The 25,403-nt window shown below is 43.8% G+C and overlaps 1 protein-coding gene across 9 annotated transcripts in view; it reads right to left on the reverse strand.

The window, feature by feature from the left end:
- Positions 1 to 984: 984 nt before the first annotated feature.
- tenm4 (teneurin transmembrane protein 4) overlaps positions 985 to 25,403 on the reverse strand; it is a 149,768-nt gene continuing 125,349 nt past the window's right edge. For all 9 annotated transcript variants that reach the window (XM_068714176.1, XM_068714158.1, XM_068714166.1 and 6 more), the window contains 7 exons: positions 24,400 to 25,277; positions 20,595 to 20,767; positions 15,761 to 15,996; positions 12,052 to 12,348; positions 9,463 to 11,077; positions 7,295 to 7,437; positions 985 to 3,992 (listed from right to left, as the gene is read on the reverse strand). In XM_068714176.1, the coding sequence (XP_068570277.1) occupies positions 3,234 to 3,992; positions 7,295 to 7,437; positions 9,463 to 11,077; positions 12,052 to 12,348; positions 15,761 to 15,996; positions 20,595 to 20,767; positions 24,400 to 25,277 (4,101 nt within the window). In that variant the 3' untranslated portion in view covers positions 985 to 3,233. The remainder of the gene's footprint in view (positions 3,993 to 7,294; positions 7,438 to 9,462; positions 11,078 to 12,051; positions 12,349 to 15,760; positions 15,997 to 20,594; positions 20,768 to 24,399; positions 25,278 to 25,403) is intronic.

Below are 25,403 nucleotides of genomic sequence, written 5' to 3' on the forward strand. Positions count from 1 at the left end.
GACCATTTTGCCTCTCTGCAGCAGAATTCATTCTGCACAGGCTCTCTGCTAGCAGGACTTTCTGTTCCCTGTAAGAAATCCTCTTTACAGGAGGCACGTGGGGCTCGCGGCTCAGGCTGTCTCAAGGAAGACAAGAGCCACCTATTTGAAATTTACTTCAAATCGTCAAACTGACTAAAGCAAATATTAAGGTGTGATGGTTTCCTACGACGCATGTCTGTCACGCATGGAGATCAGCGGTAGTGGAGAAGAACAAATAAGAATACTGTCTGCTTAAGTAAAACAGGCCATCGCGCTCTCTTCTGGGCACGGGGCTCAGCTCTGCCTGCAGTGAGTGTAAATGTTCCAGGCTCCCTAGCCGCCACCACATACTGGCAGCTAACTCCCGAGCCGCCCCGCCTGCTAACAGGATTAGCCCCCGAGCTCCACTTGTTTCAACGAAGTTATCAAGTTGAAAAACACACAGTCTCCTGGTGGCTTTTGTACATCAAAGGACTGGTCCTCAACTTCGACAGGTTAATTAATAGTCAAGTTTTGCACAGCGTCCCTCGAGGCTGCCTCGCCTTGTGACAGTGAAATAAATTTACTGTAGAGATGCCGTTATTAATAGTCTTTATTTTATGTGCTGCTGATCTAGCCATATGTTCACTCCATGTGAGAATTGAATTTAAGATTTGAGGTCTTAACAGGTGGCAGTGCATGTCTGACTAAATAATGGCACATGGTGCAATATTACATTATCATATTGCTTCAAATTAGCCTCAAAAAAAGTCTTATGAAATGTCTTGTATGATGAGAATTAATGCATGTATAATAAAGTGTCTGTAGGCTGTGACAAATAAATATTAAAATCTACACAATGTGTGGCAGTTAAGTGACTATAACACAATCTATCTGATGATATATTACATGTCTCCATTTGAGATGAAGCAATTCAAATATGTTTCTGTATTATATAGAATATATATAACAAAACACCAAAAATAAACACAAAATATTCCCTTTATTTTTTTTCTACCTTAAGACTACACAGGGTCACTGATGTAGCTCTAAGAGGTATCTACATTTGCATTTTATTTACAGCTTACTTGGATGTCTTCATATTTACATGGTCAAAGAGAAGCGCTAAAAACACAGTGTTGAGAACAAACCCAAACTCAAAATGAGTCCAAAACTTTAGAAAAAGATACAGTCTTATGACGCAACAGTTCTCAGTGCAATATTCCACAATGCAAATATCCTTCATTCATATAACGTTGAACATACATATATATATATTTTTTGGAAACAAAACTTCACTGAATCAACCAGCAGCAGAAGAAAAATAACCGTGTACTGTTTGCTTTAACATTTGCACAGATTGAGACACTCAATCATGCTCCCACCAGCCCTTCACACACAGCCGGGTTCATCTTTTGATGGACAAACGATAAGGAAGAGTGTGCAGTGGCTTGGCATAGTTCAAAAAGTACCAGAAGTCAAATCAATGTCGGCTTTTCCAAAATAGTCCCGATTCCTCTCGAGTTTTCACATAATGACATTTTTTCGAATGAACGGAATTGTCCTTTACGGTCTCCACTGAGGAGGACACAGACATATGGGAGCTAGAATGTGTCCATGTGGGTTATTTCCAAGGTTGCCGTGTATAGACGACCTTTAGTCTGTAAACGGGAACTAGTACACCTGCAGGACTAATGCGTTTCAGCCAGCCACGGGACCGAGCGGAGCCCTATTCCGGAGAATGAAAGCACTTTCGATGCTGACCTGCGGGCAGCCCTTAGGGCAAAGGCAATTTGTATTTCATTTCACCCACAACACAATGCGAAGCCTATCTACCTACCTATCTACCTATCTATCTATCTATCTATCTATCTATCTATCTATCTCAGCAGTCAATATGTCGATGTAGTATGTATCACTGATGAGATTGGGCTCTTCAACAAAGCTTTATTTGATTGGATGTTGTGTTGAGGAATACTGACTTAAGCTCATTGATAAACAAACACTGCCTTTCAAATGCAACTGAGATCAGTAAAATGTAGTCGGTCTAATGAAAAACACAGTAATTGATTTAACTAAACCACCTTTCATAGTTTATTCCATGTGTTGAAACACCCTCAAGTATTGTTCAAGTACAACAATTAACAATAAAAGGGACAATTGTTCACATTTTTTTTTTTTTTAAATTCACATTTGTTATACTGTTAATTCATATAGCTATTTATAAAACAAAACTAAAATGTAATTCAAAACCATTCCTGTAAAATACCTTTTGTTGTTTAATACAGACATTAATTCCACAGTATTTTCTTACAGGGTTGGCTTTTCGCTATTTTCATAATCAAGTTGTTTGACCACGGTCAAATAAAAGGGAGCAGAGAACAATTTAAGGTTTGCTTTTTTCGCTTGAAAAAAAAAAAAAAATTCCAGTTAAAAATTCAAATACACACAAAATAAAAAAGTGACCTCATATCCCTTTGTTGGCTGATTAAGCAGTTTTGCAAATTTTGTAGTTCATAAAGAAGGCCATCAACATGCACAGTCAGGGTGCACTGAAGCCTTCCCAGCTAAGACCACAGATAAGTATCAATCCTCCTCTTAAGAAAAAAAAATAAAAAATCACATCACACAAATGAAAGTGCTTTGACAAGTTCAGCTGGGGTTTTGATGAAGGGCTCTACCGCCAACAGAAATCTCTCTCATTATTTATGGATGACTGGGGCTATGAGGGTTTCAAGTATAAAAAAGAAGTGATTAAAAGAGAAGGAATCTCCTTGGCTGAGGCGCGGACAAGGCAGAATGGAGCGAGCTTGTGAATAACAATCTGCAAGTCTGGCAGCAGGGTGAGCCAGTGAACATAATGCATTACCAATACTCCTCTTGGATTTCTTTGAACAGAATCACCAACAGGGATGAGGAAATGGAGTCACAAAAATAAGTCACAGACATCGCACATTTTTCATCCTCTAGCAGTCGCACTTGGAGGGCAAAGACTGTTAAAGAATCTTCAAAAGGAGAAGGGCACTCTTCTATTAATACAGTGCAACTGATTGCAACCATGTTTTTTTTTTTTTTTTCTTTTTTTTTTTTCTTTTTTTTAACAGTATATTAAAAACCAAGTTGAGCACAGTCAAATAAAAACAAAAAAAAAAGTGGTCATGTACACAACTGTCTTTGGCAAGAAGTCCCATGTCCTACATCTGAGTCCGTCACTCCAGAGCCTCGTGTTCATGTCACCTTCGGCCCATTTCGCTCTGTCTCATGAAATGAATGTTGTTGACACTGTCTGCCAGCTCCGGGTACTGGTCAACCGAAACCACGTAGTATCCGTCGTAGCCCTGCACCTTCCCCGAGCCCAGGAGCTGTTGCTTCTCTCCCTCGGTCCAGGTTCGCGAGCCCTCCTCTCCATCCCTCAGTCTCTGGCGCTCCCGGGCCCAGGCCTGGGCGACAGATCTCTGCCGGGCCAGCTCCAACACGCGGGCCTTCTCCTCATCCACGCTGCTGCCGTAACGCGTATTCAAGCACAGTGCGCCATATTGTAGCTGGATGTCCGTGATGCGCCTAGTCCTGCCATTGAGAACAGTGTTAACCTGAGACACCGTCACGTTGACGCCGGTCTCTAGAGTGCGCCGGCCCACCGTCATGCCAATGAGGGACAGGTCTCCCTCCACCGAGCCCAGTTTGACAAAGTAGTGGGTGTCCATTCCGGCGATGGTGAAGTGGAGGTCTTGGAGGTAGAACGCGTCGTTCAGCACTGCGGCCATGCGGCGCCCGTCCTCATTGGCTAAGCTGATGATGTCGGTGCTGATGCGGCCCTCTCGGATAGCAAATTTCACCCCCTTGCCGAAGATGGAGCCACCGGAGGCAAAGATCTTCTTGTCCTCTGTCTGAGGACATCCGGCACTTTTAGCTCTGTAGATCTGGCCAAAGCGCTCCAGCTTGACAAAGGCCTTCAGCTGCCTCTGAACCTCACACTGAACGCCCAGCAGAGACTGCAAAACAAAGACAATGCTGTTTAGTCACGCAGCCCCCGCAGCATCTACATAGACGGTCAGATGTATTTTCTGTTTGTTCTCAGATTCACACCATTTCATTCAGTTGTTAGTTTAAAGATGTTTCTCTAGATATTTATCAGAACTTCTGATGACCTCACAACCTGGCGTGTAACCTTTATCCTAGACTGTATGGCGACTAAAGACGGCTTTCAGATGCCAATAAGTTTAAAGATGAAAAACTAAAAGATTACAGGTGGCACAGACAATATCCCATTGACGCCGCATTCTTATTTGATTGAAAAAATAATGCTGTAATTGCTTCCCATCCATTATCAATGGCTAACAACAAATCCATGATGCTTTGAAGCTGTGAATGTATCACACACAGTCAAGGTAGGGGCAGAGGTGTTTGTCAGCAAATGAAAATCTCTCTGATTATTTGTGACAGGCATGATATTTTGAAAAAGGGTGAAATTACTGTCTTCTGACAGCTATGCTGGGCCAAATACGAAACAGGAATCTGTTGGTAACTAGTGTGTATATCTATCATTCCTTTAGGGATTAAAGCCTCGTATGGATACCGCATTCCCTAGAGCCCAAATTAATACTTTGTCCTAATACTACTTGACAAGAGATAGTCCTTAGGAAGAAAGCGCGAGACGTTAAAATGAGGCGAGAGATATGAAATGGAAGTTGGCCAACAGCGAAACAGTCGCCTGAACGCATCTGAGCAGCAACAAAAAGGCTCTCGAACACTGTGCCTTCCTGCCATCGCCCAAGATGAGAGGCTGTGAGCGTCTCGAGGAGTCAACCAGTCACATCCAAAGACCTCCCGACAGTTTCTAATTCCGTCTCGGGGTTCGAGCTGGGTGGGGGGGCGGGGCCTGAGGAGTGTGGGAGCAGGTTCTCAGTGACCAGCATATCTGCCCGCTCTTTGACGTGACTACGCAACAGATCCTGCTTGATGAGGAAACATATGAGTGTGTGTGTGTGTGTGGGGGGGGGGGGGATACGGGGGCAGCTGTGCTGTTGGGCCCCTCGGGAGAGACGGCCTGGGGGGACATTTCACACCATGCCACTCCATGTTTGTTTACTGTGCCAACACTGTGACCCGGTCAGCTGTCCCAGCGGCGGTCGGGGAAGAGGGGGGGGGGGGGGGGGGGGGGGGCGGGGGGTGAGGGGGCAATGTCCTCCACTTTACTGAAACAGCCTCCTGGGACACTCCTAGAGAGGCATCATTCACGTAGCATGGGGTGCAATCAGCCTCCAGCGAAACCCGGAATGAGAGATCAAGCCTAGTGCAGCACAAACCTCATCTGTCTGGCCCCTCACGGCACTTTTTCAATCGGGGCGCGGATTCAGCAGCATGGCGAAATGGGGGCTTAAATGAAAAGAGATAGAAAGGCAGGAATGCCGAGTGTGTACAAGATACACCTGCATGTGTAGTTTTAAAGCTATTTCCCTGCTTCAAAGAATCCTACATTTAATTAGGTTCTTCTGGCCATCTGCAGAGAGGATCAGCTTGGCATTTAGCAGCTCAGATCACAATTTTTGAAGCAGAATTTCTAGATGAGAATATCATGTCCTGGCTCGCACACAGGGTAAAGACTCATTATCTCAATCTTTCCTCACACATCATTGACAGTATTTACTCCAGAGCTGTGCTAAAGGAAGAGCTCCCTAACAAACACGAGTAAAACCTTCATATCTAGGCTAAATTTGCTATTTAAAGCCTCAGCTACGTGATTTACAGTCCATCGGTGGGGGTGTTCTTCAATATATGCTTGAAAGGCAGCGTTTCAAGACAGAAAAGTAGCTTTCAATGTAATTATCACTCAAATGGACAATCTTCTATTCAGTGCTTCTGAGTAATGCAAACATAATGGATTCATTGTAGTCCTTCTGTCAAGAGTGCTTCCAAGAAAGTGATGGTAAAAATGGCAAGCAATCTGTTACCTTCATTAATTATGGTTTAGGACTTTACTTTAAAAAAACAGAATCTGAGTTAATTAAGTCATTTTAAAAAAAAGCTAAAATTGCCTGTTGATTAATTTATGAGGTCTGTCCGATTAATGTCAGGATTGCAACTCCATGTCTTAAAAAAAAAAAAAGACAGTTTTTTTCATCTACAACACGATTCCATCCGTCCATATCTACTCTCAGATATTTGAAATGTAAACAGCTGGCGTGTCTTTGGAGTCAATTAGAGCTTTCCTCTGCTGCAGCTCCTTTGTAGATTGCTACCCTGAGTGAGTTCAGAGATTCTCAGTGGTGTCAGGCACAAGCAGCATGCGTGAGTCAGTAGCAGGGAGCTTTGACGGTAACCCTCCATAATGCTGGATTAGACATAACTGGGATTCCTGCTATTATGGTTCTACACTTCATATATGATCTCTATAATAACTGAGAGCTGGAATGCTTGGGGCATATAAAGCAAGAATAAATTAAATAAACAAATACAAATAATAATGCATATTATACTGACAGTAACATTGGATATATTTATGTCCAAGGCCAGAGGCAGAAAAAATAATTTTAAGATATGAAATAGTAAACATTACATCTGTATTTTCATTTTCTATTTTAAATGCTTTACATTTTTAAGTATTTCAAATGAAAGTCCAATAGCAGATAGTATTACAGCATAGTGTCACATCACTGCTGTCTCTGTTTAGTATGCTCGGTTGGTGTGTCATTATGGTTGGTTGGCCAGATCAGAGGTCATGGATTTAAATAACCTTGTATTGTATCTTCCCGGTAGCTTTTAGGCTCACAAATGTTTTATAACAAATACTCACTGGCTGTGGTGAGGTAGCAGCCAGAGTGTCACTCAACATGAATCTGGACCCCTGATGGGTGGCATTCACTCGTCTAAGCTGTAACCAAACCCAAGACAACAGTGGCCTCTTCAATAATTCAGGTGAGTTGGAGGCAACTTGAAAGGGGCTGATAAACGCGGGAATTAGAGCATGTCTACTACTTCTCAGACCTTGGCTAACAGTGTAAGACTGAGATGAAATCAATGGCCAGTGGTGGGGGGAATGGAGAGTGAATTTCCCTAATGGCAGGACAATTACAAGAGCTGTTTAGACTGACCCCATTCCCCAAGATGAGGACTAGGGGCAGGGACCTGGTTCGCTGGGCTGTGTTCTGGCCTGATAGCTGGCAGCTCCTCTGGGACTGTGGCTACACAGAGCATGTCTACTTGCTAATGATGTTGGGAAGGAATGGAGCAGAGAGTTGAAAAAGGTGGTCTTTGGCAAGGTTAAAGGTGGATTAGGTGAGAGTGGCTGGCTTACCTTTGTGCTATCCCACTCCTGTGTCTTGATCTGGGTGCGGACTAACTCGTAGGACGGCTCCATGGCCTCGGTATTCGGTTTGCGATAGCCGGGGATCACGTTGTACAGTTGGAAGCCGAAGGTCACCAACCAGCTGTTGACATCTGCAAGGGAAGGAACAAACATCATGTCTATTAGGTCTCAATAGAAATAATCCAGAGAAACCATAAAAAATAAAAACCACGAGGAATTGATTTGTTTGAATTTAAACAGTTGGCATTCTGCGGTCAAGTGGCTGTCTCCTTGAAATACTCATCACGCGGTCTGAACACTTGATTTGTTTGTGAAAGTGGACAAGCTTTATTAAACACTCGAGATGCTGCCGATGATTAATGTCCACTCCTGCAGGTGCCACGCTAATGACACACAGCTGGGGCTCAGAAAAGTCGAGTGACATCTGAGAGCGTCTGCCGCGCTGATAATTATATACTGTAATTCCATGTCATTTCAATGCAGCCCGGACTTCAACACAAGATATTTTATTGATATTTCTAATGAGAAGTTGAGGAAAGTGATGCGTCTGGGATTCAAATCCATGCGATCAGGATGACGCGGTTCGTCTAACAGCAGCCACCGACGTCGTGATCGTAGGTGCTGCTGCCATCCGTCATTAATTCTGAATATCACAGAGAAGGCTACAGACATGACTCGGAGGAAAGCCTGTTGAATCTGAGCCGTTTGATTTCCTTGCCCCTTTCACTGCGTTCGTTATGGACAGCAGAATCATTGCTGTGACACTTGGGGTGGGGGGGGGGGGAGGGCAAGTTGGCACTGCCATATTGTGGCACCTGACAAAGCTTTTTTTAAATAAGAATTTGTTTAAAGGACAATGAAAGGACCCTGATAATTTAGTGAAAGGAATGGAAATGTCAACGCCATCAATCACCATTGAGGCAGACTCACTACAGTACATCTAACAGTCTGCTTAGCATCCAAATGCCAGGCAGTCCCCTAATGGTGGACTGTGAAGCTGAACACGTCTCTGTTTGGCAGGTGGCTAAATGGCTTTGTTTAACAGAAAGAAGTAGAAGCCTTGACTGCACCTGGACAAAAATATTGAGTAAATATAATGCTGAATGAACTTAGAGAATTAAATCTCCCATTTGCGAATGAGATCTGGCTGAAGCCGATCGGTTTAATCACGGAGTATCCAACGAGTATCCTTAACAATGATGTTTTTCTTCCAAGCCAAAGAGGTTGATACAACCGGCCCTGGCTGAGGTTTCTATGGATCCATTGTGCTCTCTTTCTCCACTGGGGTGCTTTCACTGCCATTTACCTCCTCCCTACCACAAAGCAACACAAAACGATGCAATATTTCTGGGAAGGGACCTGAGTGTTCGACTACAGAGGGGGCTTTGCCGTACAGCATGGTTCCCTTTGAGCACTTTCAAAACGATAGCCACCGGGCACACGCACAAGCACATGTGTATGCCTGCACACACACACACACACACACACACACACACACACACACACACACACACACACACACACACACACACACACACACACACACAGCAAAGCACAAAAACGAAACCTCAGTGTCCCTGTGAGGAAGCTTTTAAAAGCCTCTATAGCACACTGCTTTTCAATTTAATTTTGGCAGGGTTTGTTCTTCCATTTGTGGCTCGTTGTTTTGAATACAAAACAAAGAAATTTGACAACAAAAAAAAAGCCCTGAAATGAGTATTGTTTGCTGAATTGCAAGCAATAGCAGTTTAAACAGAAATGAGGACATGGGGCCCTCACCTCCCCCTATACACATGTCATTTTAGCACTATAAAATAGTTATGTGCATCACTGATCGCTCTGGTAGGACTCACTTAACATCTGTCAACTGCTATTTATACACAGTTACTAACCTGTAAACAATTCAAATCATTATTTTCAGGATGCTTCCTACTTCCTTTAATTTACAGCTGTCAGAGGAACACTTCACAAAGTTTGCTACTTTGCAGAGGATGGCAGCTGTGGTTTCAGAAGTTTCTATGGATGATTTTATACTTTGTAATGATGAATTTATATTTTTTTTGCTGGGACTCTGGGTAAACACTGGAATCCTTTGAAAGTGACGGTTAGAGGAAAAAGTTTTCTCTGTAAAACATAGGTCTGTTAAATGAACTTACCGGTCATGTAGCACTTTATCTCCTCATTGTTGCTGAGTGGATTGTTATTCTTGAACATGTACAAGTTGAATGGCACAATGTGGTTGCTGTTGAGACGCTTCCACACCTCATGGTTAGGTGTTGTCCAGCGCCCAGCGAGGACATCATAGTCCCGTCTGCCCATGTGGACCAGCCTACTGAGAGGCTCATAGAGGCCTCCCTGGTAGCCGATGATGAGCTGGAAGCTGGGATTGGTGTCAAGGTAGACCTCTCCGAACGCTGTGTGGAGGACCTGCTTGATCATGAGGCCCGAGCCACTGAACACAGCCAGAGGGGTGCCTATGTTGTCGCAGGCCACATAAAATTCGTCCCCGCTGCTTAGCTCCATGGCGAACAAGTGTCCCTGCAAGTCGTAGTACAGCGATGTGATTTCGGAACTGGAGTGATTGTACATGTGGGTGACCCGAGTGGGGCTGGACAAGTCGGCGTAGAAGAACTGCAGGTGGTGGCCCGTGCCGCTTCTGCTGGACACCCTCCTGCCCAGGCCGTCGTAACGGTATCTGATGCTCCAGCCGCTCACTTTGTTGTACACCTTGACCAGCAGGCCCGCCGAGTTGTACTCAAAGTAGTCGTTCCCTCGCTGCTTGAGGAAACCGTCCTCGTCCATCCTGTACTGGACATCTCCCAGGCGAGTGATGCGGTCTCTGATGTCGTAGCGCAGCGGCGTGAGGCGCGCGCTGTTCCCGGGGCTGAGGAGGTGCAGGTTGCCGTTCAGGTCGTAGCTGTACCTCCACAGGGGCTTGTCGTTGATGGAGACCACCTGGAGTTGACCGTCGGCGTCATACTCGTATGTGTAGCGCGTGGTGTTGGCGTAAGGCCCGACCTTTAGCTCCTTGGCCACCACCCGTCCCATGTTGTCATATTGCACCATCATCCAGTACATGAGCGAGCGAAAGATCTCATACTGGACCTCCTTCACCCGGCCATAAGCATCAAAGTGTTTGGTGTGGGTCATCACTGCCGTGGTGATGATTTGATTTATGTCATAATAGATCACTCCAAATTTGCCAAACTGCTCCGTTTTGCCGGACACGTCGTCATAGCGATACAAGTCGATTGGCAGCGGTGTTTCATTGATGACAGCCTGCATGCTGGTGACGCGGAAACTGTTGTCGTAGACATAGTCAAATCTGGCGTTGACCATGCCCTCTTCGCTGAACCTGAAAATCTGCCGGTCGATCAGGGGGCCAATCTGACGGTAACGAATGGTGCAGGTAAAGCCCTCACTCTGCAGGTTGACCGTCTTCAGCATGCCCGCCACCTCGTCGTAGGAGAAGCCGATGCGCGTGGTGTCATAGAGGATCTCCAGCAGTTTGGAAAGCTTGCCGTATTTGTAGATGACCCTGCGGCCCGTTCCCAGGTAGGTGGTCTGCAGCAACTGGCCCTCCTCGCTGTAGTCCTGGAGCACCGAGGCGTTACCTTCAGGGGGCCGGTAGGTGTTCCTGTAGTAGCCAATGGAGCGGGAGGTCTCCAGGGTCTGCCGCGCCACGTTGGGCATGGTCACAGAGGATAGTCGGTCGTTTTTGTCAAATTCAAAGATGTACTGCCTCTGGCTGTAGAGCAGCAGTACCATGGACTGTAAAGAGAGGAGGAAACACTCATTCTTAGTTTAAATACACTAAAAGACTCTTTTAAATTTAAAGATTTAAATTAAAATAAAACTAGCCATCATTTTATGTCTAGCAACAGTAATTACAATAACATGAACATTTCAGAATATAAAATTATAATTATTAACAATGATATAAAATAAACAAAACAAAAATGTTGCTTTGAATCTATTCCTTACATTACCTTTCTACTGTGTACTAAGTGTTGGTAGGGGATATACAAGACACCGGGCTGGTATACCACAAAAGGACATGTAAAATGTCAAAGGCAATAACACATTATGCATGCAAGTCTGTTTCAGATCAAATATAATTCCCATCTTGAAAGTGGTGTTGATACTCCTCTGACATTAAGATTTCCTTGAGAGATGATTTCACAAACAGGCTGCTTGGCAAATCAAAAAATGTCCATTTGCGCCTTTCTTGGACCAATAAAAGATGTCAGCTCAAAGGCTGTCACAACCAGCTGCCAGCTTCTCAGCACTTAGATGTTGCTGAATAAAAACTGACTATAGACTATTAGAAAGGCTACCATTTTCACATTAGATGGCTATGCTGGAGAACTGCAGCTATTCACCTTCTCCCCAACAATCTATCCTTCAATTAGTGGGTAGAAAGTGACATTTCACTCTGTTCCTCTCATCGGAGCTATTTCAGGTTGAACTTTGCTGTCAGACTGTGGTTACAAAGTATAACGTCTGCGTGCACCAGACAGGTTTTAATTACATTTCTGCTGATATCTGCGCTGGAGCCTGATAATGCAGCACAAACACTGCTGGAGTATTACAAGTTAACTTTTAACTGAAGTCTAAAATCTCCCGTCAAGGCTCTCACGCAGACACACCTCCAGAATTTATCTGTATAACATGTCCCGACCATCTAACATTACACTTTTATCTATGAACCATTTAATCAACATTGCAACAACAACAATTCGTACCTTCTCAAGGTAAGTGTAGCTCCACGATTTACCATCAGCAAATATCTGGGAGGAGATTCTTCCATTCTGGTCATACTCCATGCGAACAGACATGGTACCTCTTTGGATGCCTGCCACATGCCCTCCAGCAGAATACGTGACGTTGACTCCATTCAAACGACTGCTTGGCGCCCACAGAGTGGGCCGCCCGGCATGGTCGTAGTGGATCCGTAACGTGAACTTCCTGTGGTCGTCGTAGACCTTTTCAGTCCTGGTGATTCGATCGAAGTCCAATGACAGCAAGTTCCTGTTGTGAACCTACAGGAGAGGAAGCAGGGAGTTAGAAACATTTCATTTGAACACAGCGGCTCCACCAAGAGGAAATAAACATGTTGGGAAGTTGGAAAGGATTGAGAGGAATTGGTGCGCACTGCTCTTCTGAGGTGGGACCTTATGAGGAGGGCTTTAATCACAAAGTGATTATTTTATATTCTTCTTTTCACAGCTGTTAATTACAACAGAGGAGCTGTATCTCAGGACTGCAGGAGTCATTGAAGTGATGAAATTATAAGAATTACCATATTTCTTTGTTTGTGCAAAAATTCAGTGGAGTCTAAGTGGGAGTATGCCTATTCATGCAAGAAACATTAGAGCCACATTGATCATTAAATTCATTTTCACTGCTTACTGAAAAGAATTACCAGGCGTTTTATTTAGCCATTTCCGTAAATTGGAAAAGAGGAGAAAAAAAATCAATTCTTCTCCTGTGTGAATATTGTTTAAATGATCCTTAGGTTTCACTGTGATCCGCTCTGAAGAGTGTAATCCTTAAGACCATGTCCAGGTCAGCACGGAGACTGACCCGCTGCCAGGCTTTATCCAGGAGGCTCCTCCTGTGCTGCAGCCAAAAAGATCCACAGACAGCCCCAAACGCACCACGTCTCTCAGGCAGCAGCCTCTGTTAAAAGAGGCTCCAGAGGAAAAATAAATCAAATCAGGGTCTTAGGATGCAAGTACTACTTTAGACACCATCTGGAAGATGATAGTCATAGAGGTCTCTGGCATTAATTCAAATGACCCCTCTTAGTCTGTATTATTTATCATGTCTTTTTCTTGATATATAGTTTCTCTTCAGATGTGCTACCGTACTTGGTAAAAATCTTGGCAAAGCCTAAAAACAAAGCTGCTATTGGCTACTTTCCAGACCAATGGCACAGAGCAGGCCCTTTTTTTTTTCAATCTCACATTGAAAAAAGCATGCTTGTGTCTCCCATCTGTGAAGGGACAATTACACCAGAGGCAATTAATGTCATTGATACCTAATTGAGAGGATTGCTTTACACTAAAAGCACAAGCAAGCACCAGCAATTTGAGCCCCAGGCCTCCTCCGATGGATCTAGTAATAAGAACGGGAGGGGTCCACATTTGTTAAACTGACTAGATCCTTAAAGATAAGAGACTGATATCAAAGACTGAGCTCCTTCTCTAGCATTTCCTAAAACACTGGTAGCAGTGTTTTACACTCTTTCATACGCAGCAGAAACCTGCTGTCTGTCCAAAAAGATTATATTGAGATTGCTTCCAACAGGAAATAAGGTATAAGAAAGAGAGAAAGTTATTTGTGCCAGGATCTGTTTCACCAAAGACTCAACAGGGTGGAAAAAAACCTCTTACAGCAGAGATCCCAAGATCCCACGAGAACGGAAACCCGCTCAAGAGGAATTATTGTAAATTGGACATTGCCTCTAAAAGGAAATTGTCAAAGAAAGAAGAAATACAAGAGAGACTTTTACAATGCATGAAACCTGCTATGTTACAATTTAAACGGTCTTCAGAATAAAACATTATAGCAACATCTGAGCCCTCAATCAATATCAACGGCTTTTGTGTCAAATGACAATATGAATCTGTTTCGCGAGTGGAAATGCTTTTCATCGGTTCTCATGTTTAATTTAACAATTACTCCGTTTTCTTCAATAGCATCAGTTATTGTTTGTTCTCACATTGCAATCAAGGGAAACAAATTCTATCTTTTTATTTGTTTTCAGCTGGTATTTCTTTTGAACAAACAGCCCAACATTATAAGACCCCATGATGATACTGAAATGTTAATACAGAGATACCAGCGTTGTCTCCATTTTTAATTCCACATTGAAGTGGTTAGAGTTTCTTGGTATGGCCGAGTGGCAGCCACAAGGGTTCTCCCATTAATGTACATTTGCAAACTAGTCAATCCGAGAGGAGGGTTTGTTTCCATGGAGAGAAACAGAGCTACTGCTCCTCGCCAACATAAATCATAAATGTTGTCGTGGCTAGGAGGGGGTTAGCCCGAGCGGCACGTGACGTTGTGGAGGGGACAATCACTGACCCATTTCGCCTTGAGACATGAAAAGCACAATACAACAAACACATGCACGTGTAGTTCAACAGTGTAACAAATACAAACTGGAACACAGACAGCAACAAGCCAAACACGTTTGATTTGCTTATTCCTAGCACAACAAAAGATCTGTAAAGACTACCCCTCCTTCCCTCCCTCCCTCCCACTGCCACACACTCATCCACCCACCCACGTAATATCACTTGACATGCCACTCAAGGTCGCTCAATGATTCCAGCTCTGCTCATCCCCTCTGTTCTTGCCATTAGGCTGCTCCCATTTCCTATCTCACCCCTGGGGCCATTGTCTGTAACATACATTAGACGCTTTCACTTCCAAAGGGACGACGGGGCCATTAAATGAACAGCCAACGACAGACAAAGTGGCACCTCCCCATTAGCTGTGTCGCCTCCCAGAAAACGTGTGGAAGACAACTCAACCCAAGTTTTTATACGATTATAAAAAAATGAAAAAAAATCAAGCTAATCAATCAGGACGCATTTTAAAAGTGCCTTCTTATGTTAATGACCATTTCCAGTGGGTCATTCAAGATGCATCATGGTCAAACATCGGGTGTTTATCCCATTATGAAAAGGGACCTGTTGATGTTCTATGTGTCTAACTGTGTCAGCTTTGCAACAGTAGCTTGCTGAGGAATTTTGAGTTTAACCACCAAGTATTTTACAGACATGTCTTATCAAAATACTAAGACCGTGCAAAAGACTCGATTGAAGATAAACATCAGCAATATTTTTAGCCAGGTTAATGTTTTTTTTCTAACCCTGCAATGGAGTGGTCCAGTCAATTGTTTGTTTTTTTTGGACACAGTGCTGATATTTGTGTGAACGTAGCCCTCTAACAGTCTTCCAGTGAACCGGGCTACTGTCTGTTAGCCTACACTTAAGACTCACACTGAGGAAAGCAGAGGTCCTCAAGTCAAAGCTAGATTGCACAGTGAGTGGAGTCATGTCAAGCCGGTAGCTGAAATTCAATGCCATTTTGAGCGAGACAGAAAGTTTCCTCACTCCCAACCATCCTCAAATCGTCGCCTTGTGGTCCTTTTTAAGTGTGTGTGTGTGTGGGGTGACCGTGGCTAAGTGGAGAGCAGGGCCGCCTTTCAATCAGAGGGGTCGTCGGTTCAATCCCTGGCCTGCTCTACTACTCTCTCGTCAATGTGTCCTTGAGCAAGACACTTAACCCCAAAAAATGGCTCCCGTAGCTGCGTCTACGGTGTGTAGATAGATACTGAATTGTAAGTCGCTTTGGATAAAAGCGTCTGCTGACTGTAATGTAATGTAATAATGTAATGTGTGTGACCACGAGTTGCTCTTAACAAGACCACGTGCTTACCCTTAATCTCCGCCCATACACTGTGACCTGGCCACGGGCTTGCTCCTTCCTCTGTCTCCACTCCACCAGGTTGAGGCCATTGTCGATGGCCAGGGTTACGTTCCTCTTGCTGACCGTTGGGTTGACTGTGCCGGCCAGTGAGTGGGGCTCCGTGTGCAGGGACACCTCCATGCCGTTGGCCAACACCAGCCGCAGTGAGCCATCTAGACCGATGAAATAGCTGTTCCGAACTTGTTCTGAGGATGTAGAGGAGGAGGGTGGGGGGGGGGGGGGGGGGGGGGGTAGAAACAATCAGCAAACAACAGAAGAGCTCCTGGTAGCTGATGCAAGAGGACTACATCTAATATTCATCTCAGTGAGACACAAACTTAATGACCTAAAATGGCTGCTCAGCAAAAAGAAAGCCTTTAGCAGCAGTATTTAACTGAACCCCTGCGATAATGTCGGGTCGGTGACAACAAAGATCAATAGTGAGAGGTTTCACAGCGCCAGTAAAGTAAAGTTTTACAGCTGTTGCAGCAGCCTCGAGGATATGGAGGAATGAAAACTATCAAAGCTGCTAGCTTGCCTGTGGACACACACACACACACACACACACACACACACACACACACACACACACACACACACACGCACACACGCACATGATGGATAAATCTGAGCCTGTCTATTACTGTCCCTAGGTGACAACAGCCTGTGTTCCAGCTCCAGACCAGTGACTAATGTTTTCACTGAGCATCTCATGTAGGTTCATCAGAGAGCGTTTCCTCCTTGCCCCCTGTCAGTAGACTGACAGGGACCAGGATGAATATTATTCTCATTAAGAACAGTGGCAAATGAATGGTTTGTCAAAAACTACGTTAATTAGTTGACTTCATTTGAAGAAAAAAAAAATCACAACATACACTGTAATTTCCTAGTGTTAACATGTCAAGTTAAAGTGACTGTGACGAATTCTTTTCTTTGCACAGCAAGCAATACAATAAAACATCTCATGAGAAGATTGGGTTTTGTGTTCTTTTTCTTTTGCACAGAGTGCCACAGGATGTGCTGCTGAGACAAGAGATATGGGCAGAGGAGGCAGGGCTGACCTTGCACTGGCCCTTACCTCTCTCCATCATACAGACACTTCAGGGGTTGACCAGAGGCCTCGGGGGGCCTACCCTACCAAAAAGAGGCCACTGAGACCAGATGAAGCTGAAAATACTGCTGAATTCGGCACTTAACGCAAATGCGTGCATACGGTCAGGGTGTATGCCCACCCCCCCCTCCCTCTGGTTTATATATCCCTGCCTCTGATGAAATATTTGTATACCTGTTCAAAATGTAACCCCCCCCCCCCATAGTGATTAATGCTACTTCAGCAAAAGCCCATATGAAATACCTAAAATAAAAGAAAGACCCTGCAACGTTTTACGGTGCAAACAACAACAACAACAACATCACAAATGGACTTTCAGTGTCAGCCCTCGCTCTTTTGTGACATTAGAGAAGACACCCCATCTAAGCCATGTGATGAACGTCTCCGCGCTGTCAACAGTCTGCTGTTCATCTCTGTTAATGGACCAGGGGTTGATCCTTCCCTGACATTTGCAGAGATGTGGGTAACAGAAAGGCGGCATGCAGCAGATGACCCCTCCTCAGGAAACCAGAAGAGTCAGACACAGGTCCGTCATCAAAGAAGTTTTCTTATTCTGACAAACAAAATGTTTATGTTGACAGCACATTGTGCGATTGCATTTTGTAGTTTTTTTTACTGGCAGGTTAAATTAGCATGTTACCTTTAGTTTTGTTGTATATGATTGCATCCCCTATGTGTCTGCAAAGGACAAGGCAAGAGTGTGGAAATAGCGCGCTACCTGATGGATTCAATTTAAAAAATATTATTAAAATAGTCCTGCAAATGCAGTGGTTGAGTGCAAGTTAGTGGTGTAACGGACCACTGTCGATCCGTGATCACACTTGATCTCACGGACAACTAGTTCAAGTTATGAAATTGTTTTACTAAAAATCACAATTGTTCTATAAATGTTACCTTAACAGCTGTAAGAAATAGCCTGACGTGTGTCATTGTCTATAAAGAAGGCCCACTGTGGTTCAGGATTTATTTTTATGAATAAAAACCTTTCAACCCCCCTCTGATTTTTTCACAAATCACACCCTGCATAGAGTTCAGCAGGGGAGAGATCTGTCTTGGGGGCTCTAGTTTGCATGAAACATAACCAATAATGGAACAGTACACCTGACCATCATGATAAGGCTCAGTATTTTTAGTTATCAATACCAACTAATGATGTCTTTGTCGTAGAATAAAAACACAATGAGCCTAGTTAATTAATATAACTGAATAATGACTGATGACGTTATACCTGATTGGAGTGACAATTACAATGAAGCTTCCTTGAATCTTCCATTTCTCAGCTCCATAATGACAACATGATTAACAGCCCCGAGGCGAGCTGAAGCTCGACGTGAAGAGGACAAAAACACAACCAGATGACCAGAATGGAATCGTGAAGGCCGCGCATTCATGTGTTATGTGATCAGCCACTTGCGAGCTTACAAAGCAGACAATAGTGAATTAATTAACAGCAGAGTTCCTGGCGCCGCTCTTCTCACTGGCAGATGTCTAAGACAAGGTCACAACGGAGGTGACCAGTCCACCGAGCAACGGTGAGAAACCAGAGACTGTCGTCTTCCGTTTCAGTCACAACTTTGTGGTGACTCAGTATAGGCCAGAGGATGGAGTACACGCCGGAATCTGAATCAAATGTTAGAGTGGGGGAAAGGCTGTGTGTGTATATGGGGCAGTCTTTTGAAAATTGAGGTATTAAAGTTCAACGTTATTAACGGGTAATCCATGAAGCAATTGGTCAGGTACAAAACAGGATGTCAGAACGCTTAAAGGCGTGAGACAAATCAGGCGGAAAAAGCCACACCAGTCCGCCCTCTGCCTGCATCTCTCTCACTAAATGTCTTAAACCTGGAGGATGTCGCATATGGGCCACCAGTATTGTGCGTTATGAATTGTTTTTTATGACAGAAAGTCAATATGTGTTTCCATTCCGGCAAATGGGAGTTGCCCTACACATTACATTAAAACAACAGAGGTGCAACAAATACTGCAGTGGGTAAGCGCTGTATTTGATAATTAGTGAGACGTTACATCTTCATTTAAAGGTCAGCTCGCCTCAATCCCACAACGCATTGCTAACTAATTCATTAACCCCTAGATATAGCCAGACTAGTAGTGTTTGAGATATCTGTATCTGACTCCACATCAGCACATTAAGATAGAAGTTAATGGAAGTTTCTTTGTGCCGCTCAAAGCACTGAAAAATGAATTTGAAAACAGTGTCCTGGTTAGATGACCCACTAACTTCACTACCAGTTTTCATTTGAACCACCTTTGGTTAGCTCCTTCAAGATGAAGCCAACCAGGCCTCAGATGGTGCTTGGCTGCAAGCCCCCATCCCAGGCATCATGAGCTCAAAGGTCCATCCCAAAGTGACCATCCCAAAGTCCATGAAGATCTCTGAACTGCTCATTGTCTAGTCCCTTACCTGACACTAGTTTGTCTTGGGTCATTCTACGAGGGCCTATATGGGCCCCACAGCTAGCAGAACCAGAAAGGCACAAAAATCTCTTCATTCTGATTTTAAATTATTCATTGATGTCAAAACTGTGAACATAAGTCAGGGGTGTCAAACTCATCTTCACTCTGGGCCACATCAGCATCATGGTCGCCTTCAAAGGGCCGGTTGTAACATAACATAATTGTAACATATTGTTAAATAACTGTCTCTGCATTTGATTATTGTTTATTCAAGTGTAACAATATTGTACATGCATTTATATAAATGTAAAAATATATTTAAGCACATTTCTGTTATTATAACATAAATCCTTTTAATTTAGGGTTAATAAACCCACATTACTCTATCAAAGATCAATCTTTTAAAGAAAATAAAGACAAATATCATCAAACACAAGTTATTACATTAACTTTGTTCAAAGATATTTTTGTCACCTCTCTGCATCACTAATGTTCCTCCCCGCCGTCGTCCCATTCATGCATTTACATCCAAGAGCTCCTCACTGACGGTCAAGTCTGCCTTCAGCCTCTTATAAACATTGATAGATGATGTATGATGTGTCCGTGTTGTCTGTGCTTTCATCAACAGCTGATGAAAAAGACGAATAACTGCTTGTCCCTTCAGCTAGATGTGTTGTTAGATTGCCTGCTAGTTCTTGAACTCGGTCTGCGATGGTGTTTCTTCACAAACCGACATTTTTAAAAGTCTGTATCTGGTCAGAGGACACCTGCTCACATACCTTTTAGCATGCACTGCTTCAAAAATGCACCCATTTACCCATAGACTGTTGTAAAGCCACGTTTAATGTAGTCTTCAATGTACTCACAATCCATTTCTATGTCAAATGTAGGGTAACCTAAGCCAAAGAGCTGCTTCTATGACTGTTATCTTATAATTTCGACTTTCTATCTCATAATTATGACTTTCTATCTCATCATTTTGAGTTTCTATCTCATAATTATGACTTTCTATCTCATCATTTTGAGTTTCTATCTCATAATTATGACTTTCTATCTCATCATTTTGAGTTTCTATCTCATAATTATGACTTTCTATCTCAATATTTTGACTTTCTATCTCATATTTGTATATTTTTTTTTTGCTGGCGGATTCGCGGACCACATAAAATGACGTCGGGCCTTGAGTTTGACACCTGTGACATAAGTCAATCCCTTGGACAAAGTCTTTGCAAATAGGGGTCTCAGTCACATTCTATCAGCACATTCAAATTCACTAACCCTGCATGAGTGTGTAGAAGGCGCCAGAAGCCGACAGGTTGGTGGTGATGGTGATGTCCTCTTTGTTGGAGCCCTCTGTCTGGATGCGGACCGAGCTGTCGGCGTCTGTGCGGTAGCTGCTCACTCGCCCCGTGGGGTAAGTGACGTTTGTCAGACGCCCGTAACTGTCATACCTACAAGGAAATACGTTGATGACAACCGAAGAAAGCAAAGAGGGGCATGTCATCTGGAACTGTGTATAAACAGTAACTACAGCAGAATTCTAAACAGTGCTGTGGCCTAAAAAAACAGAGCCTTGTTGAGATTTGTTATATCATAAGGAAGCAATCATAAGCACAAATGCAGGTCAGGTATGCATAAACGCATGCAGATACAGATTTACTGCAATAATGAGTTGCTATCTAACATATAGTGTTCTAGCGATAATTGCTAGTAAGAATTGGGAGTTTTTTTTTGTAAAGTCTGATTTTTCTATATTGTGGATATGTGTCAACACAGGCAGTAAACAGCAGCATAACCATGGCTGTTGAAGAACTTTGGAGTTTTCTAGCTTTTGCAATAGGATTTAAAAGTGACATTAATATAAATGATACTCGGTTTGTAAGTAACTTTCGCAGGATGGAAGAACGGAAATAGAAAAAAACAAAAACAAAAAAACAAACACACCTGCTTATTAGCTTATAAGATTAGTGATATCACCTAATCTCATTATAACAGTCTATGAAATAGGAGCGCTGAGGTGCGACTCCTTGGAGAGATGCTCCCCAGCCTACGAATCAGTCAGTTCATCACATACAGGAACATGAGTGGCCAGATTGTTTCATTTTGCTCAGAGAGCACATCAGCATCGAACAATTTTAAATCTTTCCGATTGCCAGTGTTCCAGAATGGGAGTGAGTGAACGGTGCATTACATAGAATGAAGACTCTCATTTGTGCTCTGAATACAGATCGGGAAGCCGTCTTCAATGTTGCTGCCTGCCATAATAAAGCCTCTAATAAATGAGACGGCTGGTGCTGGTTTACGGATATTTCCTCAGAGTTGCCATCTCAAATATCCAATATGGAAAGGAAGAGTGGGAGAGGAATCATCTCCCAGAGATAAATGCTATCTGATCGCAACTGCACACGGGACACGGATTCATAGATGCATTTCAAGCTGAGTCTTCCACTTCAGGAAATACTAAATATCTGAGTAATTCATATCTAAAGCATTTGATTTCTTTTGATACTGCTCGTATTTTATCAGCAGGATATTCTCCCCGCGTTTGTCGTCATACAATCATCGTTCTCTGCATTTTTAACTGTTCAATTCATTGGATGAAGAGAGAGGCCCTGTTTGCCTTCACCTCTGCACAAAAGACAAGAGTCCACAACACAACAATCTCATTCTAGAGCGACGCTGCGTGCCCCAGCTTGATCACTGACCTACACTCTCCGTCTCAATTAGAGCCTTGAGCTCGGCGGGCTTCACCGCCGAGCTCTAATGGCTCCGGCCTGCTTCATCTCAGCCGCCTATTAGCTTGCTTTCTCCGGACACGAGGGGCATGCAGGGGCAGGGTGCTCAGCAGAAGGAGAGAGGACTGCTTTCCCCCTGGATGGCCACGAGTCCGTTCGGATTGCATCACCTCTGTGTCACATGCTAGCTCTATGACCTTTTCACGCTGGGGCCCAACAATAGGCCGGACACTTCATATCAGCGTCCCCCTCCAGCATACCTAACCTCAGTCTTGTGCAGAGCTATTTCCACCGCCTCTTGCTGCCTGAGAACTTCAGGACACATGTGACTGATGACCGTGCGTACGATGCAAAGGCAACAGCCATGTGATTGCTTCAACTTCATTAGCGGTTGTTTTACATGATTTAGCTGTTATTGTTGATGTATGAAATCAACCCAGGAACATTTGCTTGAACCCAGTGACTAGGTGCATTACTGCCCTGTTAATTAGAGGCCAAGAGAACAATAAGGCATCCTTCAGAATGCCACATGATTTAATGGCTTTACAGCAAGCCATAAGCACAAGCACTTATCATTACAACAAAAACCTTAAGAGGTCAGCGGAGCATCTGTGTATACAGTAAATGTCAGCGCAAATGAGGCTGCCAAGGGTTACACCAGTAAGACAGCATAGCAGATGTCCATTGATCTCAAGTCAGTCCTTTGTTTCTGCATTCAGCCAAATTAATTTCAATGTATGGGCTACAGGACGTAAGTACGCATAAATTAATATGGCTAAAATGTTGAGCAGTGCACTTTGCTGAGCGAGATAAATGGAGGTTCCTTTTCATTTCATTTCGGATGATAGCAAATTACGGTGGAGTGACCTTCAAAACGAATTATTCAAGAAAAACAAACTCTTTATTGGGCCTGAATGAAACATGGATGGTTGCTCATATCCGGGACTTTTGAGAAATTCAGGATATCCTGAACATCCATTGTGACCATTTCAGCTTAAAAAAAAACTAAATCTGAGTGTCACTGGTGCAATAACGTCTCTGTCTGTTCTTTGCGTCATCGGGAAGAGTGTTCTCAAACCCGATATTAACAGCAGCCATTTTGCAGGAAGACGGAGAGAAATAATTCAGAATTCCAGCCACCCGCTGGATTTGTTGAAGCCGTAGGCAATTCCCTCTACCTTGAGAAATGCTTATGCAACCGTCTCAGGTGACGACCAAATCAAACACAGGTGATAAATGTCTGCTCAGATTAAACAGAGCGTCTGATTACGTGTCAGAGTGTTATATTCCTCCAGCGAGGTGTAACAGATGTGTGACCAGCTTAATCACACTTTTTGGAATGACACCCAGTTAGGACAGTGTCCCTTGGAACAGTATATTAAGCTAAGGGACAAATTGCTCCATTTAAGTCACGAGACCAAGAAATCCTGAGCTCCAACGCTGCAGCATATGGGAGCGTTTTCAATTGTTCCCTATTACTGCCTCTGGCTATTTTTTTGAGCATATATTTCCGGGGCTTCGTCGCAGACCTTCGAGTAAAATGTGCCAGCCAGCAGATATGTGTTGTTCCCTTTACCTAACAACTCCAAAACGGGCTAGGGTCTGCAGTTTGTCACTACAAGCAAGGGTGCAGATGGGTAACATATCATCCAGTAATCCTATTTTGTATGATAACAGCAAATAGGATTACGCCACACAGGTCTTGTATTGTGTGTGACATAGACGCCAACATGTAAAAAAGTTGCTTGTGCGCCAAAATACTAAACTCAAAAGATGTCAAACAGTTCTTTAACTCTAGACATTTTGTCACTAAAGAATCTTAGCATTAAGTGCTACCACAAGAGCTTCCAGTTCAGATATTCCAGAAATGACAAACTGTATATTGGATCTATGTTTAGAGCCATAAATTCCACCTCTTTGTTTTGATCTGGTTCTCCTGTCGTCCTGCAACCACCTCATTCCCCTCACCTGTTCTTCCCCGCCCATTGCTCATTCTCTCATTAGTCCCTCAGTATTTCTACCAGTCCACTTTCACTTGGTGTGTTCCTGCCCAGCCTTTCCTAGCCCGTCTTATAGGATTCGCCTTTTCTGACCCTGCTTGCCTTTTTCTTGGACCTTAGAAATCTGGCCGGCCCCTTTTTGGATTTGTTAGCCTTACTGACTGATCTCCTGGTATTGAACTTGCCTGAACTGATAAGTGCTTATCGTGCTTTTGGGTTGAAGTAACGTTTACATTTAGTTGCTCTCTTGGGCAAAGTAGTAATCTATAATCAGCTCAACTGGCATTAAGAGTCTGGGTATGAGGAATATAAAGGAGTTTTCTTTTAATGCTTCTAAATATTACTCACTCAAAGAAGGTTGTCCATCCATTTTCATTTGTCTTAGTTGCGAGGAGTCCTGAGCTTCCATGGTAGGTCATTACAGCTAGTTCTTGACCCTGGGCAGCAACAGTTTTAAGGGCATTGTTGGTGCCAATGGTGAACCAGAATGTCTGTCCATCGGGGACCATCAGCCACAGAGGCATTCCTGTTGTGTCTCGACGGATGTTCACTACGTTTTTGTTCCTATCAGTGATGCTGGTTAGATCTCCTGCTCCCGTGTAGGTCAGATTGTAGAGGTGGTCTCCTGTAGTCAGACTCTGAGTGAAAATGTGGCTGCCGTTGGAGTCGAACAGGTAGAGTTCATCGTGAATGGGAGAGGACACCTCGTACATGCTGAGGGGATTCAGGTAGGGCTTGTTTTTGCGCACAAAGCGGATACGAATGTTGCCCAGATCCGCAATATAAAGCTCACCGTCCGGACACACCGCCAGAGAAGAGGGTGCATTCAGCTTAGCATCCTTAGCATAGCCTTCGTCTCCAAAGTAACAATCACAGTTGGCGTCATTCTTGCAGTCACAGCCACTCGGTGCCCCTGCAACCAGGGAGATCTCTCCATTGGTGGACACCTGTCGTACTCTGTTTATTTTCTTTTCATCTGACTCAGCGATGTACAGAACGCCATTGTGGGACACAGCCAGGGCGTTGGCGGACTCAAGGGTGGCATGGATGGCCACTTTGCTCATGAGGAAATGGTCAATCCCGGGCACTTGGCAGTGCATGGGCCGGCCCGCTACAATACGGACCTGATGGTTTTCTGAGATCTGGAGCACTACGTTGTTGTCCAGGACGTACAGGGAGTTGTCCATGGGACTCACTGCCAGGTCTGTGGGCCACTCAAGACGCACCTAACAGGAAGAAAACACCAAGAAAATCAGCTTTGGGTCACAAAAAACAGACCATACTTTTATTGATCCACACATTTTCACTTTATCAGAGGAAAACGGTCCCTCAAGGGAAGAATTGTTGAAAAC

Source organism: Cebidichthys violaceus, unplaced genomic scaffold (assembly GCF_023349555.1).
Source record: "Cebidichthys violaceus isolate CVI_PGR_0920_01 unplaced genomic scaffold, fCebVio1.0.p SCAF_1, whole genome shotgun sequence".
In the NCBI taxonomy this organism is placed as follows: Eukaryota; Metazoa; Chordata; class Actinopteri; order Perciformes; family Stichaeidae; genus Cebidichthys; species Cebidichthys violaceus.